The following is a 23,052-nucleotide window of genomic DNA, read 5'->3' on the forward strand; positions in this document are numbered from 1 at the left end:
TTTTACCGCTGCGTATGCATGCTTGTTGTTGTTCTATCTGCTTGTCTGATTTCTCCGTCTTCGTGGTTATCCCGCTGCATTGTTTGCGTGGCGTGTTTTTACCGCTGCGTATGCGTTCTTGTTGTTATATCATCTGCATGTCTGGTTCTTCAATCTTCTTGTATTTCTAGAAGTGGCGTGGTTTTCCCGTTGTGTTGTAAACATTAGGGTGTGCCTTTATGGGTTGTGTGGGCTAAATTCTGTATAGATATTTAGTTCTCACAATACTGACACTTAAAACGCAATAACTTCACTTCCAAGCTATGAAATAACATGAAATTCTCTCTGGACAATCGATAAACATAGCAGATCGCACTAGGAGACATATACAGTGGACTAGTGTCCGACCGTTACCAAATTTTTAGCCGATGCCGATTAATCGGCCAGAAAGCAAAGAATCGGCCGATGCCGATTCTAATTCCATAAAAAAATACCTGAATATTAAATCATAAGGATATGTATTTAGTAAACAAATAACATCACAAAATCAAATTTATTTTTATTTATCCCAAAACATATTAACGTATTAATACATAGTAGTTTTCTTATTTTGTAAAACATAAAACAAATCATAGTAGTAACTTCTGCTGACTAGATTCACATATTTATTTGTTTTTTCAATTCTTTAATATCTAGTAACCATATATTTTGAAAGAATGATGATTGATTAGAACAATACTTAAGTTAACATAAAAAAAATTCAGTTCATATGTAAGAACAAAGGTGAGAGTCACTATAGTATGTATATGGACATTTAATAATCAAAATTAAATAATTTTATGTTATAATGTAGAAAAAGAAGTTTATTTGCGTTTTCTCCAAGCAAGTTGGTACGCCTATCGCTATAAAGCTATCCTGCAGCACTAAACAACTGTTCACTTGCAACGCTTGTTGCAGGTGCAGTTAAATATTTTTGGGCATTTCTTTAAGTAACACATGCGAACTTTGGTGCCAATATTCGAAAATATTGCTATCGCGAGGAATAATTGGTTCGGTGAGGTATGAATCGAACTGTTTTTTAAAAGGTGAGCAGAACTCTTCCAATTCTCCCACTTGCGTTAGCATATCGTAGTCGTGGGAGTCCCAAAGGTTATTATTATGGGAACTTTTAGCGTGATAAGTCGATGGAAAAGTTCTGCTGTGATTACCATCATTTATTGAACCTGCTTGTTCTTTCAATATCGTCTCGCACCTATTAATTTCTTCAATTGAGAAATATTTGGTTTTAAAGCGAGGATCAAGAACTGTAGAAGCAAGCAACTCAGGATTTGTCTTAATAAACCCAAATCGTGGTAGTAAAGAGGCTGCTAACTTATCTTTTAGCATTGAAATTTCTGCCTCATAATCATCAGAATGATCTAGCTTTTTTTGCAACATTGCAATTAACGGAATTATTACAGACGCACTTGTAGAGTCATAGGACAAATCCTGAGTTGCCTGATAAAAAGGCTTTAGAATTGAAACTAGATTGCAAACGGTATCCCATTCGTTTGCTGTTAGAAAATCTACCAAACCTCCCTCGGCAATGTATAGGCAGCTTTCTGTTCATATAGACGATTTAACATCATATATGTGCTGTTCCACCTGCAAACAATGTCCTGGATTAAGGTATGGTTTGGCAAACCAATGGTGTCCTGAAACTGTTATAAATATCGACAAGCCTGTTCACTTCTTTTGAAATGACCCACAATTTTACGACATTTCTGATTTAATTCTTTAATGTTCGCCATTTTTAAAATACTATCTTGAATCACTAGTTGTAACGTATGTGCGCAGCATCCTAACCACTTGACTTTTCCTAATCTCATCGCAGCTGTCATGTTGGCTGCATTGTCAGATACAGCAATATGGATTTTCGTTGTAATATTATATTCTTCGAGTATTAATTATATATATATAGGATGGTCATCTGGGTAAAACGATTCATTTTTTTTTCCTCAACAGATTTGGTGTGGTTTGAATGTAGCTGCAACTTGGCTCATCTTCCTTTTGCTTCTTGTTGGAAGCGTTAAAACTTGTTTGTTCATTTTCGTACAATACCCACTACTCTTGATGAACAATTTGCAAATGTTTTTTATTTTTACCGCCGTCTGTTGTTTTTTTCTGGAATTTTCTAATGAAATTGTCTTTTGGCAGGTGTTGCACTTGGCTGTACTAACATTTCTTTCAAAAAATTTCCAAATAGGATTTGGTCGCACCATTTCTCCTATACAAAACTCTATTTTAAAATACTTTCAAACAAAACTAAAATCTGTTACTTACCAAAATCTGCAAAAAAGTTCAACAACGAATTAAAGCTCAAACTCAATTGAAAACTTATATATCTTATTACAGCGGAATAATGAGAACGATGCATGGAATAAGTTCATTACAGGGGACGTCACATGAACTAATATTTTAAACTTTAAAATAGTTAAAAAAGATAAAATTTAAACATGGAATGGCATTCGAAATCAGTGCAAAGAATCGGCCGAATACGGCCGATGCCGATCCTGAATTTTGTGGCCGATACTGGCCGATGCCGATACCAAGGCCGATTAATCGGTCGGTCTCTACAGTGGACCGATAAAGTTTACATACACCTAGTTCTATTAAATTACGACATGTTTATTTGTTTTAAAATGAATAAATTTTGTGTTTTTTCTATACATTTGGAAAGATGTATACTTAACATTAAATATAGCATATCAAAATATTTTTTTTTACACAAATAAAAGAAATTAATGCTAAAGCTTAAAATGGGCATAATTTACATCAAAAAAGTTTACCTACACTCATGATTATTTATATAAATCGAAAGTAATTACAGTAGTTTTAGCGGTTTTTGGTTTACATTTTGTTGCTATTATTTGTTGTTATGGAATGCTATATTTAATGTTAAATATACATCTTTTGAAATTGATAGAAAAAAAACACAAAATTTATTAATATTAAAACAAATGAACATGTCGTAATTTAGTAGAACTAGGTGTATGAAAACTTTATTGGCCCATTGTAGATGGCGCCACCAGGGGGATTCAAAAAGTCCTGTTTACTTTGGAACGCTCCTTGTATACTGGACAGTATAACAAGCTTTTTGGAACATTATTGCACTAGTCGTATTAGTCAATATATGTACTTATGTATGTACGTACATATCCAATTAAAATATGTACATATGTATATGTATGTGTGTGCCTACTTACATATGTTGACAAACATAAATTGCGCAGTACTAGCATAACATCATTATACATACATCCGTACATATAAGTATATGTAGTTGATTTGTAATACACCTTTGTTCACAATATCAGCACACTTAGTTTTATCAGCTGTAATCTCTTTAGTAATCATATATCGCTTCGTTATCTTTAAAAGAAACGGTTGTTTAAAATTTACCCTATGAAACATGTAGGGAAAACTACTCGTTGGTCTCAGTGGTCTTTTACTTTGATTCATAACATACAAATGTGTGTATGTATGTATTTGTGTTCACGATCCTCGTTATATTGCTTTCATTACACAAATTTATAAGGTGTACATTTTGCAATAATAATCAAGTAACGGTTGACTAGTTGTTCGCAATATACATAAGTATGTACATATGTAAGTATGTATTTTATTCTATAATCCTTAAGTAATTATACAAAGATTTATCAAGAGCCAGAGTAAATTAAAATTACACTTATAGATATTTATCAGCATCTATGGTAAGCGTTTTGGCAATTATCAAAAATACTATCGCTTGGAAGAGTGACCCGAAATGATACCGATTAAAATAATTTTGATAGAACATTTCGAAACGTTAATTTTGGCTGTTGTTTGGCCTAGTTCTATTCAATTACGACACGTTTATTTATTTTAAAAGGAATAAATTTTGTGGTTTTTTTGTATCCATTACAAGATATGTACATATATTTAACATTAAATATAGCATATCAAAATATTTTTTTTTTTTTACACAAATAAAATAAATTAATGCTAAAGCATAAAATGCGCCTAATTCATATCAAAAAAGTTTACGTACACCAATGATTGCTTATATAATTCAAAAGTAATTACAATAGTTTTAGCGGTTTTTGGCCTACATTTTGTTGCAATTATTGTCCCTAGACGTCGACGTATGCTCCCCACCCTATTTCTAGTAATATATCCAGATATTTTGACCCACTTAGTCGATAATCCCGTTTTTTGGCTTTATTTTGAGGAAATTCGATGTTTTCGAATACGGTTTTCCAAAAACTTCCAGATATTTTGAATAGGATTAATGTCTGGTGATTACGGGACCTATGGACTTATTTTAATTCCGTAACAACCATTCACGTACCAGAAAGGACGTGTGTTTTGGGTAGTTATCCTGTTGTAAAAAGAAGTGTCTGCTATTAACAGCCGATTTAAGCACGCTTAAATTTTAATTTTTTTATTAAAATGTTCAGATACATATGCTTAACCATTTTGGAAATGTATACAAAAAAATAAATTCCCAAACAGTAGGGAATGTGTTGAATAGTGCTGGTTTTCATAGACGAATCGCACGTCGTAAGCCATACATACATACATACATACATAAGTAAGGTTAATAAATAAGAGGTCGGCGGTTGCTACACAATATTTAAACAAACCGTATTGGTTTTGGGAAAACATTGTGTTCACCGACGAATCAAAATTTAATATATTTGTTCGAATAGATCACGAAAAGTATGGCAAAAGATCAGTGAAGAGTCGCAAGGAAAAAATGTATTGCAAATGGTAAAGCACGGTAGGAGTAATGTCACGTCTTATCTTGTACGTGAATGGTTGCTACGGAATTAAAATAACTCCATACGTCCCGTAATCACCAGACATTAATCCTATTCAAAATATCTGGAACTTTTTGGAAACCCGTATTCGAAAACATCAAATTTCCTCAAAATCAAGCCAAAAAACGGGATTATCGACTTAGTGGGTCAAAAAATTTGGAAACTTTTATAATCCTGTCAAAAACGGCTATATAAATTCCCGATATTCATTTATTGTGTAAATGCATTTTTTTATAATTTTAAATTCTAATAAACAGTTTTTTTATACGCGGTCTTTACTTACTTCCATATTTTTATGTAAGTGTGTATGTGTGTTTGTGTTAAGTAATTGTTTCTTATTTCTTTATCTTGCAATGTCTTTTGTTTATGTTGTTTATTGTAGAATGTGTTGACTTTGTATTTGCCTTTGTGCTATTATTCCGTTTACAGTAGCAAACTTAAAGATACATAACAGACACTGTCAGCTAAAAATACTGGATGCAAAAAGAAACAGAGTATTACTTTTGTTTTTACAGCGATAAAATTACCCATAAACCAGACTGGCATATAATTAACTACAAACAAACAAATGGATTATTTAAGTATGATGACAAATAATAAGATAAACAGGAAAAAACGTTAACATCGGCTGAAGCAAAGCTATAGTACCCTTCACAGTTACAATTCTTATAAGTATGTACTATAAAGGATAATAAAAATATTGATTTTGATCGGTCAGTTTTATAGTGGCTACATGCCCGATATGAAAAATTTCTTCGGAGATTGTACCGTTATCCTTATTAATCCATTCCAAGTTTCGTGAAGATGGCTCGTCAAATAAAAAAGTTTTCTTTACAAATACTGGATCACTTTGTTCGACAGTTATATGCTATAGTGGTCAGATCTGAACAATTTCTTCGCTTTGGTTTAATTCATTCTTACAAATTTCGTGTATTATCTCGTCAAATAAAAAAAAATTCATTCAAAGATATGTATTAGATCATTTTGTATGACCTCTATATGGTATAGTAGTCTGATATCGACGGTTCCGACAAAAAAGCAGCTTGTAGGAGAGAAAAAAACGTGTGCAACATTTCAGATCGATATCTTAAAAACTGAGGTACTAGTTTTCGTATATACAAACAGATGGACATGGCTTAAACACCTGAGCTCATTATGCTGATCATTTATCATTTCGGAGTGGCAAACTTAATATACCCTGTTCAGGGTATGATAATAGAGCTAAACACTTAAGAAAATCGGATGGCAAACAGATAGCACACTACTTTTGCTGCTTATCACCTGATAAGTAATATCGGAAAACTGTTATTGCGAGTCAATTAGCAGCACGCATGTACATAAGTGAACCGCCAAGAAAATAGAAAAACCTGCCAAGTACACATATGCACACCTTACCGCTTCATGAATGAACCAATCAAGACAAACAACATCACATCGCATATAACCATATACATATGTATGTACATACGTAGGTATATGTATATTTACACATGTAAATTTATCTTAGCGTCAGTATGTAAACAAGTTTTGAAGCTCAGATCGATAAATTTAACACCATTAATGTGACCACGCCAAGTTTTTCTTTTCGCTCACAGTCCAATAAACGTGGGGTCGGATGTAAATTTAATTATTGGCAATTTAGATTGTTCTTTTGCATGTTTGGTTTGGTTAAATTTTCTTGAAAATTATTATGGTTTGCGTACGAAGTACGAATCGGTTACACACATACACATATTGTGGTTTACACAGCATTTGTATGCATTTGAACCTGTTTTTCAAATGTCATTGACGTCTGTACTGACACACTTTATGGCTGCAATCGATCGACCGTTTGGAAATTTCTAAGGTGTTTAGCGGCCAAAGCTGCAGCCGTATACAAATAATGTTAGTTTGTATTGCAATATTCTATCATGTTCTCAAAAACGAAAAGCATTGCAAATTTTGATTTTCACCCCATGTATTGCATTATATGATATGCTCTAGCTAAAAACGTCTGCAAACATAAATTGGGTCCGTGGCTAAATTACAGTAAAAATAAAAGTACTTGTACACCTAATATTTTCAATTGAACTAGTTTTTACTTTAACATGATTTTCAAAATTAAAACTGAATTACATACATATATTTAAAAATAAAAATTAAACTAAAGGTGAAATAATAACATACAAATAGGGTTGATATTTTAGTGTTAGGTAGCAACACTACTGTACATGTGCCAAATTTTACATTTAATTCGTAAAGTTTGCAATATTGAATGTTTTACTTACACAGAGCATTTTTCAGAAATGTGTAGTTTGTGCTGATTTGTAAATATGCTACACGCTACAATATTCTATGCTACTTTGGAGAGATAGGGGCAGTGAAAATTACGTCTGGGTGGGTAGATAGATATATCGGGTGATTTTTTAAGAGCTTGATAACTTTTTTAAAAAAAAAAACGCATAAAATTTGCAAAATCTCATCGGTTCTTTATTTGAAACGTTAGATTGGTTCATGACATTTACTTTTTGAAGATAATTTCATTTAAATGTTGACCGCGGCTGCGTCTTAGGTGGTCCATTCGGAAAGTCCAATTTTGGGCAACTTTTTCGAGCATTTCGGCCGGAATAGCCCGAATTTCTTCGGAAATGTTGTCTTCCAAAGCTGGAATAGTTGCTGGCTTATTTCTGTAGACTTTAGACTTGACGTAGCCCCACAAAAAATAGTCTAAAGGCGTTAAATCGCATGATCTTGGTGGCCAACTTACGGGTCCATTTCTTGAGATGAATTGTTCTCCGAAGTTTTCCCTCAAAATGGCCATAGAATCGCGAGCTGTGTGGCATGTAGCGCCATCTTGTTGAAACCACATGAGTCAACATTTAAATGAAATTATCTTCAAAAAGTAAATGTCATGAACCAATCTAACGTTTCAAATAAAGAACCGATGAGATTTTGCAAATTTTATGCGTTTTTTTTTTTAAAAAGTTATCAAGCTCTTAAAAAATCACCCGATATAAGTAGATAAATTAATGAGGATTGCACCGCGATCTAGGGTCTATTGTGCCCTCTCCTGACTCACAGCGTCTCAGCTAGCCCCAGCAAATTGATGAATTCCAATATACTGCTAGGTGGTATTGAGGTGATGTGATCCCTATTTAGAAACATGGATCCATGGGCCTTGGTCCAGTGTCTACAGATTGCTGTGCAATCCATTAGCAGGTGTACTGGAGTTTCGGGTTCCAAATCGTAGAACCGGCAATTCGCACAAGAAGCTAGGCCCATGTTGAATAAGTGCTTCTTGACTTTGCAATGGCCGGTGTAGAAGGCGATCAGTAGCCTGACTTTATCTCTTGGGAGATTGATTATGATTTTAAACCTTTTGAGGTTATAGCCATTCATCAGCAACTTTGCGTGCCGCAAGCCTGGAAGGTGTTGCCAATGTATCTCCCTACCCACTGCTTCATCATTGCGAAGCTGTTCCTTTAGGGTGTGGGGACCCACCGCTATGAAAGGTTCCGGTCCTACCATGCTGGTGGATGCTGCAGAGCGGGCAAGCTCATCGGCCAGTTCATTACCGGCGATGCCTCTGTGACCTGGCACCCAAATAAGGTGCACCTGGTTGCATTCTGCAAGACTATTGAGCCGGTCTATATACTCCTGCACCAATAGCGATTTTAACTCGTATGACGAGATCGCCTTGAGTGCCGCTTGGCTATCGCTTAGTATAGCTATACGTTCGTTGCGATAGCCGCGTTGGAGGTTTAACTCTACGCACCGACTTATAGCAAATACCTCCGCTTGGAATATGCTCGGAAACTTACCCATAGGTAAGGAGAGTTTCGTGCGTGGTCCTGCGACCCCTGCGCCAATTCCCTCCGACGTCTTCGAGCCGTCGGTGTACCACCTGATCGAGCTATCCCTGAGTAGCAGCTCGAGAGCGGAGTCGCTCCATTCGGCCTTGCTGCCGAGGGTAATCTTAAACTTCTTAGTGAAGTTCAGCTACCAGCCAGCCGGTTGCACACCGTCAGTGCCTTAGTAGCTTTGACAGGTCAATGTGCTGCTTCCATCTTAACGTGGAATCCAGCGTGAGATGATGTCTAAGAAGGCGCATAACGTCACCTCCCCAGTATCCAGCGAGCTCTGTATTTCCGAGGTAAGCTGATACAGGGCGGTATTCGTCGATCTGCCCGCTCTGTACGCGTGCTGATTTGCATGCAGGGGTGCAGTTACAAGAGCCTTCGATCTTATTTCCTGGTCTAGGATCTTTTCCATACTTTTCAGTAAGAAGGAAGTTAGACTGATCGGTCTAAAGGATTTAGCCAGCGAATAGTCTTTCCTTTCCACCTTCGTTATAAAGATCACCTTTGCTGTCCTCCAGGGTTCAGGGATATACGCCAGCGCCAGGCTATCCCTCATCAGCTGTACAAGGTGTGGCAGTAGGATCTGCTCACCTTGTTGCAGAAGCGCCGGAAAGATGCCGTCCGCGGCCGGAGACTTGAATTTGGCGAACGAGGCCGTGGCCCACCTGACTGAGTCCGCAGTAAACAGTTTTCTTGCGAGCACCCAGTCCAGGCGAGACGGCTTGTGCTCTACGACAGGTAGGCACTGGTCCACCTCAACCGTCTCCGGAAAATGCGCACGTAGGAGTACCTTAGCCCTCTCCTCCGCATTTGTCGTATAAGTGCCATCGCCTTTTTGAATCGCTACTTCTGTGTTCGTCTTTCCCTTGGCCAGAGCTTTGTGCAGTCTAGCTGCTTCTGGTACTGAGGAGACGTTCTCACAGAAATTCCTGAAATTTTCTTGTTTTGCAGACCTAATCTCTTTATTATAAGCAGTTAGGCTGCTTTTTGTAGTCCTCCCAGTTCCCAGTACGCTTGGCTTTATTGAAAAGCTTGCGTACATTAGATCGGAGATCCGAGAGTTTACTAGACCACCAGGGGCATTTACGCCCCTTGGTGATCGTCTTAAGGGGGCAGCTGCAGTGATACGCGTTTGTGATGGCCTGGTTCAGCGCAGATATCCTGCTCTCCAATCCCAGGGCTGATGTACCTCTGACCGACTTCCCCTCCCCTAACAGATTTCGTTCTAACGCATCCCGATAAACAGTCCAATTGGTGTTTTTGGGAATGCGTTTAGGGGGAATTGTCATGACCTCCACCCCTAGCCCGAATCTCAAGATCCTGTGGTCTGACATTGAAGGTTCTGACGATACTCTCTACTGCGAGACCATCCCTGACTTGAGCTCATTGCTTAGAGTGATGTCCAACACCTCCCTCCTATTGCTTGTGACGAAAGTGGGTTCACACCCAACATTTTCAATACTTAGATTATTGCTAATGATAAATTCTAGGAGAGACTCACCTCGTGCATTGCAGTCCGTACTTCCTCCTGCAGTAGTCTACCAGGCCCTGCACCGCCTCCGGGGGAGCAGTAGATGTGTCACCTGGTAGATAGGCCGTTGCCAAAATGAAGTCCGCTCCCTCCTCATCTCTGACCTGCACCGCAACTAGGTCCTGTGTTAGGAATTCTGAAATACATAATACATCAATATTTCTCCTAGTTACTATGCAGGCTCGGGGTCTCTCACTGGAAAGATCCCAGATTACCTTGTTGTTGTCCACATTGAGGCCTCTGACTTCTCCTCTCCTCCCTCTGTGAACCCATGGCTCCTGTATTAACAGGATGCACAGGTTATCCGCCGAGAACCTGCTCGCGATTACAGCGGATGCTGACGCCGCGTAATGCAGGTTCACCTGGGCTACTTCTATGCTTGCGACCACTATAGGATCGGTTCAATGAGGAACTGGTCCTCATCTGCCCCGTCCCCCGCAGTACACACAAGGTCTTCAAGTCCCTCCAGGAGCTCCTACGTAGAGGGTAGCACCCCCTCTTCCGTGATCGGCTTCTCTGCTGGGGCTTCCGCTGTGATTCTCGCAGTTGCAACCTGCTCGATTGTCATGGTGCTGGGACGAGTAGGCTCCTCGTCCACCTGCATCTTCTCGACTTCTTTCCTTGTTGTCTTCGGTTTGTAGGGTCTCATAACTACCATACTATACCGATAGCTCAGGCGGAAGCCCTCCTTCCGGATGACCTTGTAGGACTCGTCGTCCACGCACAGGTTCAACCGCCATCCGGCGCCCTCCATTTTGCTGTCGACAACTCGCCAGGCCGAGGTATTGATCCCTCTGTTTTGATTCCTGAGGAGCCCCAGAGCAAACTCGAAATGTTTCCCCTCGCATCTTGGGAGGAGTACCGTCATACTGTGCATGATCGGGATGTCCTCCCCCCTCCTGACGCAAAGAATGGGGCCTTTCCGGCCAGTCAGCTTGGGAGCGATCTCCCTTAGCCAGTTGACACTTTCTTCATCCTTGCAGTCGAGCTGCATAAATCCGCCCTTGAAGTACACCCCATGGCAGCCTACAGGGTCCTTGCAGCCCCTGTACACCTCTTCCATGAGGAGATTTTGTAGAGCGGTAAGCTCCGCTGCTTCCAGAATCTCCGCGGGGTAGTTCAGAGGCAGCACAGCCATCCGGATTCGGATTCGGTGTGGAGTTTGGTGGCTCCTGTGGCATAATTTGGCTGCACTTGCGTTTGGCCGCCGGGGCTGCCATCCCAACACTACCAGTCCTTGCGGTAGGATTTGTGTTGACACGACCGCTGCCCCGAATCCCGCTGCTCCCCTTACTGTTGGATGCGGTGTTTGCGCCCTTCCGCACCTTCGAGGTCGGGGAGGCACTGTTGCCTCTGACCCTGTTCCTCGCTAGTTTTTAGGCCTCCTCAGGAGTTCTTCCCTCCTGGAGGTGCCTAAGGTACCATTTTAAGCTGGCACCACTCATACCCCGCGTTCCCACCCGGACGACCTAATGGTGGTAGAGGGGGCAGTCTTCCCCTGCGCCTCCTTTTCCTTTTTCGCGTGCCTCCTGCTGCGCAAGGTTGTTGCGACTCTTCTGGGCTGATCCTGCTTTGAGGAGTTGCGGAGTGGTCCGCTGCGTTGTTGGCGGGTGCAGTAGATGCCGACTGTTGAGTACCGCTGCATGAGGGCATGTCATCATCGTCGTATCTCGCATGCTCCTCAAACAGCGCTCGCTCATCAGGCGATAGGGCGTCCAGGAAGCTGAACTTACGTTTAGCCCCTGAGCCTCCCTTGTCTGCAACAGTACCGCTGTTGTTGCCGTTGTCCATTGTCGTCTGCTTTGTTCGTTGCCTTGTCATGGTTGTCGTTGTGTTATTAGTGGTTGTTGTTGTTGTTTCCTTCATCCTGTTCCTGGCTCTTGGCTCAACGAGGTGAGCTGTCGGGTCTATGTGGTTTTTAGTGGAGCTCAAAGGTCCGCCGCGCCAGAGCCCCATGCCGCGGTAAGGCCACCTTTACTTCCCAATTCGGCCCGGTGTTGGGAAGGCTCCGTTAAAATACAGCCGAATTTACCTCCAGGCTGCAAATCATCCAATGGTCACGGGAGTCGCTTAACGCCCTGGATTAGGAGGTGGTAGCTCTTGGTTGCCGCACGCATGCGGCACCCGACAACTAGCATGGGCAGTGCCCAGCTGACACCACCCACCCCAGTTGGGGGGTGCCGAGAATGCCTTGCGACTTAAGCCCCTGCACCACGACAAGGTGCCTACCATTCGCAGAGGTCTGGGTGGGTAAGTCGTTTGGAAAGTCAAAAATTGTTGATACAAAATTCCGATTTTACATTTTATAAAAATGTTAGTCAATTTGAATTAAATTTTTATATTAATTGTAAACAAAGCCTTCCGTTTATTCATGTGAAAACTCTAAAAAATATTAGTTGTTTAGGACTACTTAATATCTTTTGAAAGTGTTTTGATTGACATTTAAAGGCATTCAATAAGAGTTTACATAAAGTTATTAAAAAGCTTTATATATTTTATAAGGTTCAATTATAATTGTCAGAACTATAACATGTACAACAGCTGATCGAACCAACTTTAGTGGTGCCCTACCATAAAGCCATGGTTATAACCAATACCATACATTTCAATTGAATTTTGGTTATGGGTATGACGTTATGGTATAGCACTTCTAAAATTGAACCTATATACAGAACATTAAAAGACATTTATGTTAACTTTTTGTTCAAAACTGAGGGACTAGTTCGCGTATATATATATGAATATATACGAATATATCGAGATTATTTTTTTTCTGGTAATAATATGTCTTGATGCCAAAAATTGATTAAATCGGTTCCATATTACCCTATCCCTCATATATGCTATATAAGGCCGGTTGGCTTTATACAGTATATACCGGCCAATGACACTGGATATACCATTGGTTTAATGCCATGTGTAAAAATGGTCTACGAATTACCCCAGCTCCATATACCACATATAATGATTTTCGCTAGTCTAGCAGACTTTATGCCCATTATGTCGGTCTATGTCTAAATTATCTCCAAAAATTGTATGGAAACTTGTTCTCAAGTATACTTAAATATTTAAATTGGTCTAAACTTCGTATATATTAAATTTAACCTCTTTGCTTGAATTTGTATAACATTTGCTTCATTCCTTGTGATAGTAAAAAAGTTGATGATATTGCATAATATTACGATGTACATAAAATTACTCGCATGACCGTATTTATTTATTTATTTTTTTTTACTTTAATTTATTTATAGTTTGATTCGAATTATTAATTGAATTATTTTGTATTTAATTTGTTTTTTACTTTTTCCACTTGAGATTAAATATCAGTCAGAAAGCAGCGTAACGAATATTGATCGCAAATGTATTTTCAGCACAGATTGTCTGTATTTATTCACGTGAACCTATTTACGCTCTTTGGGTGACTCACTTGTTCATTCATAAATACTGTTATCTGTTTCGATTGTCTTGTTGCCTATATCATTTCTTTTTTATTATTTGAGGATCTCTTTTTTACCTTTTTCGGCAGTGTCGACAGCCACATGTTTACTTATTTTAGGTAGATATGTATGTACATATCTGTTTTTAGTACCTATTCACATGCTAATAGATTTTCGTAATAAACCTTTTAACATTCATCTATCGCTTTAATCATTCTCCATTTAAGATGTTTTGTTGAATCGATTTGGTTTCAGAAACTTAGTATTTACCGTTTCCCTTTTATTTCATTTCATTTATAATGATTTCTAAATATTATACCCACATACATGCATAATTTTGATTAAATATGGCGGTTTCACTTTTTGTGAATTTTTTTATTATTACGTAGTGAATTATTGTCTGTTATAAGCCTGTACTTATACGTATATGTATGTGGCATTTGTTGTTGGTTTTTTACTGTAAGTCATTTAATTTTTAAATAGTTCCTGTTGGTTGTATAAGAGCCAGTGATCTTTTGCTTTACTTTCATGTCATTTAACATGTTATCCAACCAGTACGCGTTGCGTCTGCTATCAAATTAACACCGAACAATAAAGCCATGAAACAAGTTGTCGTTTTTCATTTTCACATGCTGTCTCTTTTATGTGATATCTTGTTTTGTTGAATTATGAACAATCATAAAAATTGATGTCTTCATTTCATTTCTTTACATTTCTTAACTGAAATGATTTATGAATCACCCGGTCATATATGAATTTACATACATACCCAATGTATTAGTAATTTCACAGAAGTTTCTTTTGAAGGTTTATGTACATCTGTACATACCATACAAACCTTATGAATCATTTTCATTTTACATTAGTGATAAGATGCCTAGATAAAGCAAGATGGAGATGACTTACTACAGAAGTTACTATGTATTTATTTATAATGTTAGTGCAATGAGACCGAATTTCGGTCAAGTTAGCTTAGAGACCAATTAAGAATAATTAAAATGAGTAGGAATATTAACTGTTACACCAGCGATAATATACGAAGATTAAATAGAACCAAGATTAGGTACATATATTATTTATGTAGTTCAAGATTAAGCTTACAAGAAACTTTCAAATCGGATACTGACGGTGAGCAAAGCGAAGACCAAATTTAATAAAAATTTACAACCATAGTGATATGTACAACAAAGTCATTAATTTCAGTAACATATTTTAACTTTGCCTTTATATGTACATATATATTTTATTTAAGTGGCTTGTATATTTAACATTGTGAAGAGCTATTCTGAAAAGTAACCGTGTACTCGTAAAATATTTCTGGTAGTCAAATAAGGCAATGAATGGAATCTTAACCCTATGCATTCCGCACAATTTTGAACGTTGCCTATCAGCTACTCAGCGCCACTTTACAGCAGAAACAAACATTTACAAACCCTCCTATAACTTAACCTTCATTTTAGAACTAAGTAATGTATTATAACGATATTGGACTGATATGAATTGATTTAGGAATGTTCATTTGTTAAAAGGTCAATATGTTAGTGTTTAAAATTTTGCAGAGTATGAAAAATTTTAAAACTCTCCAATATGCATTGCTGGCTGGTTCGGCTTTGAAAACATTTTCCTCCAGACTTAGACTTGTTTATTTATAAATATAAATTACACTATACAGTGTAATGTTCGCTATGTTCGCAAACCGACATTTCTTCTACAAACTTCCCTTACCACTCTTTTCAAGTGATAACGAGAAGTGCTCGGTCTGACACAAAATCCGCCGACATTTCTTGTACTATACTATATATCTCTTATTTTGATGTGATTTCTTGTGATATTTTAAGAGCAAGCTTCATCGAAACATGAATATGTAAAAAGTTGCGCGGTATGAGAATTGCGATGCCCCTGAGAGGGGACAGTGGAGTGCAAAAGGTTAAATTTTGCTTATAAATTGCCATATTAAATGTTTAAAGTAAATTGTTCATGTACATATTGTTTAATATTATAAATATTTTATTCCATTTTTTTTTATAAATTTTAGATTATTTACATCACTGCCGAAATACACTCAACGTTTACTAGTTTTACTCTTTGGTACATTCCGTGTTATTGCCAGCAATGCAACACAGGCCAGTACAGGCATGACCAGCGAAGCCCTGGGAGTTTCAGTGGCACCAAGTTTCTTTCAATCCTGCGTTAGTGATGGGAAAACAGCACGTATGGAAGATGTGCTTAAATTCAAGGTATGCTTATATATACTTATGTACATGATATCCTTCTTCTTCTTCTTAATTGGCGTAGAAACCGCTTAAGCGATTATAGCCGAGTTAACAACAGCGCGCCAGTCGTTTCTTCTTCTCACTACGTGGCGCCAATTGGATATTCCAAGCGAAGCCAGGTCCTTCTCCACTTGGTCCTTCCAACGGAGTGGAGGTCTTCCTCTTCCTCTGCTTCCCCCGGCGGGTACTGCGTCGAATATTTTCAGAGCTGGAGTGTTTTCGTCCATCCGGACAACATGACCTAGCCAGCGTAGCCGCTGTCTTTTAATTCGCTGAACTATGTCGATGTCGTCGTATATCTCGTACAGCTCATCGTTCTATCGAATGCGGTATTCGCCGTGGCTAACGCGCAAAGGACCATAAATCTTTCGCAGAACTTTTCTCTCGAAAACTCGCAACGTCGACTCATCCGTTGTTGCCATCGTCCAAGACTCTGCACCATACAGCAGGACGGGAATTATGAGTGACTTATAGAGTTTGGTTTTTGTTTGTCGAGAGAGGACTTTGCTTCTCAATTGCCTACTCAGTCCGAAGTAGCACCTGTTGGCAAGAGTTATCCTGCGTTGGATTTCTAGGCTGACATTGTTGGTGGTGTTTATGCTGGTTCCAAGATAGACGAAATTATCTACGACTTCAAAGTTATGACTGTCAACAGTGACGTGAGAGCCAAGTCGCGAATGCGACGACTGTTTGTTTGATGACAGGAGATATTTCGTCTTGCCCTCGTTCACTGCCAGACCCATTTTCTGTGCTTCCTTGTCCAGCCTGGAGAAAGCAGAACTAACGGCGCGGGTGTTGAGGCCGATGATATCAATATCATCGGCATACGCCAACAGCTGTACACTCTTATAAAAGATGGTACCTTCTCTATTTAGTTCTGCGGCTCGAACTATTTTCTCCAAAAGCAGGTTGAAAAAGTCGCACGATAGGGAATCGCCTTGTCTGAAACCTCGTTTGGTATCGAACGGCTCGGAGAGGTCCTTCCCGATCCTGACGGAGCTTTTGGTGTTACTCAACGTCAGTTTACAAAGCCGTATTAGTTTTGCGGGGATACCAAATTCAGACATCGCGGCATAAAGGCAGCTCCTTTTCGTGCTGTCGAAAGCAGCTTTGAAATCGACGAAGAGGTGGTGTGTGTCGATTCTCCTTTCACGGGTCTTTTCCAAGATTTGGCGCATGGTGAATATCTGGTCGGCTGTTGATTTGCCAGGTCTGAAGCCACACTGATAAGGTCCAATCAGTTTGTTGACGGTGGGCTTTAATCTTTCACACAATACGCTCGATAGAACCTTATATGCGATGTTGAGGAGGCTAATCCCACGGTAGTAGGCGCAGATTGTGGGGTCTCCTTTTTTATGGATTGGGCATAGCACACTTAAATTCCAATCGTTGGGCATGCTTTCGTCCGACCATATTTTACAAAGAAGCTGATGCATGCACCTTATCAGTTCTTCGCCGCCGTGTTTGAATAGCTCGGCCGGCAATCCGTCGGCCCCTGCCGCTTTGTTGTTCTTGAGGCGGGCAATTGCTATTCGAACTTCTTCATGGTCGGGTAATGGAACGTCTGCTCCATCGTCATCGATTGGGGAATCGGGTTCTCCTTCTCCTGGTGTTGTGCGTTCACTGCCATTCAGCAGGCTGGAGAAGTGTTCCTCCATAATTTAAGTATGCTCTTGGGCATCAGTGACTAGATCACCTTTGGGGGTTCTGCAGGAATACGCTCCGGTCTTGAAACCTTCCGTAAGCCGCCGCATTTTTCGTAGAATTTTCGAGCATTACACCTGTTGGCCAGCTTATCAAGCTCTTCGTACTCACGCATTTCAGCCTCTTTCTTCTTCTGTCTACAAATGCGTCTCGCTTCCCTCTTCAACTCTCGGTATCTATCCCATCCCGCACGTGTAGTGGTCGATCGTAACGTTGCGAGGTAGGCAGCCTGTTTTCTCTCCGCTGCGACACGCCACTCCTCGTCGTACCAGCTGTTCTTTTGCACTTTCCGAAAACCAATGGTTTCGGTTGCAGCTGTACGTAAGGAGTTTGAAATGCCGTCCCACAGTTCCCTTATACCGAGTTGTTGACGAGTGCTCTCAGAGAGCAGGAGTGCAAGCCGAGTAGAAAATCGTTCGGCTGTCTGTTGTGATTGCAGCTTCTTGACGTCGAACCTTCCTTGTGTCTGGTGGCGCGCGTTTTTTGCTGCACAGAGGCGGGTGCGAATCTTAGCTGCAACAAGATAGTGGTCCGAGTCGATGTTAGGACCTCGGAGCGCACGCACATCTAAAACACTGGAGACGTGTCTTCCGTCCATCACAACATGATCGATCTGGTTTGGTGGATTTTCGATCCGAAGATAGCCATGTTGATGAAGTTTCCTATGTTGGAATCTAGTATTAGGGATAACCATATTTCGGGCCCCAGCGAAGAAGTCATTCAGCCTCAACCCATTTGGGGATGTTTCGTCGTGGAGGCTGAATTTACCGACCGTAGTGCCAAATATACCTTCTTTGCCCACCCTGGCGTTAAAGTCGCCAAGCACGATTTTTACATCGTGGCGGGGGCAGCTCTTCATAAGCGCGCTCCAAGCGCTCATAGAAGGCATCTTTGGTCACATCGTCCTTCTCTTCCGTCGGGGCGTGGGCGCAAATCAGCGATATGTTGAAGAACCTCGCTTTGATGCGGATTGTGGCTAGACGTTCACCGCAGTGAATGATAGTACTCGGCGACGGAGTCTCTCTCCCACCACGAATCCTACACCAAACTTGCGCTCCTTTATATGGCCACTGTAGTAAATGTCAGCGCGAGGGACCTACTCGTCTCTGTCCTTGTCCCGTCCATCGCATTTCTTGGACGGCGGTGATGTCAGCCTTTGTCTTTACGAGGACATCAACCAGCTGGGCAGCGGCACCTTCCCAATTAAGGGACCGGACATTCCAGGTGCATGCCCTCATTCGTAGTCCTTATTTCGTTTGCCATGGTCGTCATCAAAGGGGGTCTCTCATCCGAGGCTGGTTGTAGCTCTTCACTGGGGTGTTTTTTACGTGGCGGGTCCCAAACCCAGCGCACAACCCTTGTAGGCAATGTTTCGCCTTCTCACTTTAGCTCGCCTTCGAACGGATGTTCTTAGGCTACCCAGAGGATACTTGGTCAAAGACCGGAAGTAGTGAGCTGCTTGAGCCATGTGTAAAAGAATCGTTTCTGGCCACTCCCAAGTGAATGGCGATCAGAGAACTTTCCTCACTTGCGTGAACTTCTACACATGACTCCATCCTCCCATATGATATCCTTACTCTTCATTAATAGACGTTTATAATAAGATTTGCTTATATCTTTTGAAATGAAAGCTACATATTACAAGCTACAAGCTCGTGATGTGATCGTGAACGTGATCACAATTTTACCGTTAACAACTTTACTTAACTACTAAGTATAAGATCAAGTTACGGTTAAGTTAGTTTCAGCTTGACTATTTTGTAAAAGTAGACTTGTATATGAGTATATGTTATAATAAAATACAGAAAGAAATTCAAACTTGATTTTGCAAAGTAAATGACATTAGAAATGCTGAGTATGTATTGCTGTAAAATTTGTATAAAATTTAATGTGATCTTCTACTTTGAATCGTACTTCGTAACATTAATACAATTATAATTTGTTATAAATAAAGCATTGATAGTAATTACGCTGTTTTCTAAATGCACTTTGCTGCGAAAATTATAAATTATTTTGTAAAACTCTGAACTTATCATTAAGGTACATTATAAAAAATTCAAAACCAATATTTAGTATTAATGCATTACGTTCACGTACGTATTTTTTCTTTTATACGACGATTTATTTCCAAAAGGTCGTTTATGCTGCCTTCATTTTACGATTAATGTACATACATAATAAATGTTCTCTTTCTAACAATTAAATATTATAGGTGGCTACAAAAATTATGAAGCAAATAATCGATAAATTTGCCACACATGACTTATTTGGACGTGAAAATTATGAATACTATGCGCGAGTTACTGGACGCATACTCAAAGTACAGGACGAATGGATTTGTAGTTTTCAGTATCCACCTCCACCACGTGGTAAATTGGCACAGCAAAAGTATGCACGTAAGTTAAAAAATACTGCTTAAAAGCAGTATATATATTTTAATTTTTTTATTAAATGTATAATTTTTTCCATATAGTACAACACTCCCTTGAGGCAGAAAAGACATGGTTACAGTGCCAGTGCGAGCGGTGGGGTTTGCGTAAGTATACTTTTCACAAATATATAGACTATCCTAATTTAATGAATTTGAGATGTATCTTACTTGCTTTCCATCATCAGTGTAAATTATCAAAATAATAACGAACATCTTATAAATATATAGTTGATACTTTAAAAAGACGAAACTGTGACAAGTCTTTCTTCTTCAAGTACTTTGCCAACCTAAATTCTAACATTTGTCTCTTGTACTCGTACTGTATTCATTGTTTCACTTACTTTTCTCATTCAATTTATATTATTTAGTTTTACTGTACATACTAATCAAGCTTGCTTTATTAACATCATTAACGTCATCATTGTCATTGTATTTTGTTCAATTCCAAATTTTATCTTCATCACAACTTCTCTTCATTAATTTCACACCTGTACCTGATGCAGATCGCTTTCCCGTTTTATATAGCTAGTTTTTTTTTAAGTTGAGCAATAGTGTCTCGAAAGTGTAATAAAATGTTAAGACTAATTTAATCAAACACCCAAACAATTGTAAATCTCTCTTTTCTTTCACTCTTACTCATACTCTGCCTGTGTGTCGTGTTTTATGTACATTGACACTGCCTGCTTTGTGATAATGAATAAAAACAAAAACGTCTAAAACTAAACAGTCGCTCAGGAAGAATCCCGCTCAACTCCTGCCTTGCTAACAAGCTCAAGCTCAGCTTTAGACAACAGTGTGCTTTCATTGGGCGTAACACCAGAACATTCGTTTATTGAATCATGTGCTCGCCTATCTGTCTCTTTAGAAGGACCAAGTCTGTTTGCGATGACATCATCGCCCATACCGAAGCGAAACATACCAGATTTGCAACGCGACACCGACAATGATGCTGACGTCGACGAGGACAACTTCGGCGACGAAGATGCAGATGCCAACGACGGCGGCGAAGTAGGAGACTTTGCCGCTGAACTCGAAATAAATAACGACGAAGATTTCGAAAACAATCCGAAAGCCAACTTTCCATCACGCATGGCCGTGCAAAGTGGCTTACATAGAGCAGTAGCTGCCAGAGGCAATAACCGCCATGTAATACATAGCAACGCTGCCCTGAATACCACTTACACTGTCAGTATTGACAATGACGATGTTGTGGATTCTAATGATGATGATGGCGATGACGAAGTGACGGTTGTAAGACGTCGCTATCGTCAAAATAAAAAGAAAATACTAACTCAAACTAGAATGCAACATCAGCGACGTTTGCGAGCCGGCTCTAAGAGCCTTGATGGCGGCGATCGCTCCTCACAAACGCCTCTGAATAATGAGACAAACGAAAATAGAAACAAAATGAAGAACAACAAAATACAGAGCACCACGACAACACAAATTAGCAGCGGAACTAGTGGTGGCATTAAAGCAACTACACGTACTTGCAGTCGTTGTAATCGCGGTATACGTCACTCGTCCTCTTGTTCCTCAGCTTCTGGAGGAGGTGCTGGCAGCGTAGGAAATGGCGGTGGTATGACTATGGAAGAATTACGCGCTGTCAATCGCTATGCCGAGAGTACAAAGAGTCTTTCTTATTTGCCACAGGTGAGGGATGAATTCTTGCTTGGTTCAAGGATTTCGGTATAAATAAATTCGAACGAATAAGTTAATTCATACTTGATTGGCTTACATTTGTATTATCATTTTCGGTTTCGATTTTTTTTGTGTGTGTAAACTCATTTGCATTTGTATTATTAGAATACGAATTTACTTATACAATATAATTTTTAACTTCAAAGCACTACTCAGCTTTACACGCACACAAGAATTCTATAAACTAAATATTATTCAGTAATCTACATATTATTTAGTACATGTTAAGTACCTCGAATAGCCATTTTCGATTCACAACTGATCCATAGTTGTTTAAAAAGTAAATTATCCAATATGCAACATCGAAATTATTTATCTTTTAACGCATTTAAAGTATGAATGCTTACATCACTTCATACATGTTCCCTTTTAATTACGATGGAACGAGAAATACATGTCCATAACAAATAATTACAATACTTTAAATAATAGATTGGTATGTATAGTGAAGCATGCATTAAACGTCCATCTACCGCCAATGAGAACAAATTTGTTTAGATGAAACACTATTTACTCTACATATTAATAAACACGAAAAAACGCATAATTGCTACAATACTACATTTTTTAAGTATACCGAATTATTGAAGTATAAATAAACCCTTAATATATATGTATTTATATATATATATATATATATATATATCTGTTTTTCATAATATTATTAATATCAATTATAACTTTCAATTTAGATTTTTAATTATAGTATTAGTATATAATTTCATTATTTAAAAGACATTTCAATAAACTTCTTAAAGACATACGTCAATAAATCTTGTTTTTGTGAAAATTGTGAATTTCAATACTTGAATTGTGCACATATAATTAATTAAAATTATGTATGATTGAAAACTAGAATTTTTTAAATTAATTTTTGCTTGATATTGCACTATAGCGCTTATTAGCAAAATTATAGAAACAAGCATGACCTTACAGCCTCTATATTTTACATGCTATATTTATTTGCCAAGAAATGTAAACAAAATATAGCCGAAGTATCAATGATGTGAAAGGAAAAAGTTAATGTACAACAAAAAAGTACAAATAATTATAACAAATACCAATAAATTAAATGATTTTCACATACAATTTTAATACATACATAAAAACATATATTGGAAATCGCTGCTGCAAAAAAAAAAACAACAAAAACACTTTCTACATAAATAGATAGGTTTCATACCATAACATAGTTTTAAACGCTTGGTATTGCTAGTTATAACTTCTAGTTATAAGTGCTCGATTTGTCAAAAATATTTACATACATACATATATAAATGTATATTTTAATTACTAAATTAATTTTGACTTGTTTT

The 23,052-nt window shown here is 38.7% G+C and overlaps 1 protein-coding gene across 8 annotated transcripts in view; it reads left to right on the forward strand.

Annotated features, from left to right (window-relative positions):
* LOC120779129 (rho GTPase-activating protein 20) overlaps window positions 1-23,052 on the forward strand; it is a 54,464-nt gene that overhangs the window by 24,249 nt on the left and 7,163 nt on the right. For 5 of the 8 annotated variants that reach the window (XM_040111329.1, XM_040111330.1, XM_040111324.1 and 2 more), the window contains 4 exons: window positions 15,663-15,864; window positions 19,817-20,000; window positions 20,078-20,140; window positions 20,763-21,688. In XM_040111329.1, coding sequence (XP_039967263.1) covers window positions 15,663-15,864; window positions 19,817-20,000; window positions 20,078-20,140; window positions 20,763-21,688 — 1,375 coding nt within the window. Of the gene's footprint in view, window positions 1-15,662; window positions 15,865-19,816; window positions 20,001-20,077; window positions 20,141-20,762; window positions 21,725-23,052 lie in introns of all 8 variants that reach the window. The other 3 variants (XM_040111331.1, XM_040111332.1, XM_040111333.1) reach the window with 2 other exon arrangements.

This window comes from Bactrocera tryoni, chromosome 5, assembly GCF_016617805.1.
Source record: "Bactrocera tryoni isolate S06 chromosome 5, CSIRO_BtryS06_freeze2, whole genome shotgun sequence".
Taxonomy (NCBI): domain Eukaryota; kingdom Metazoa; phylum Arthropoda; class Insecta; order Diptera; family Tephritidae; genus Bactrocera; species Bactrocera tryoni.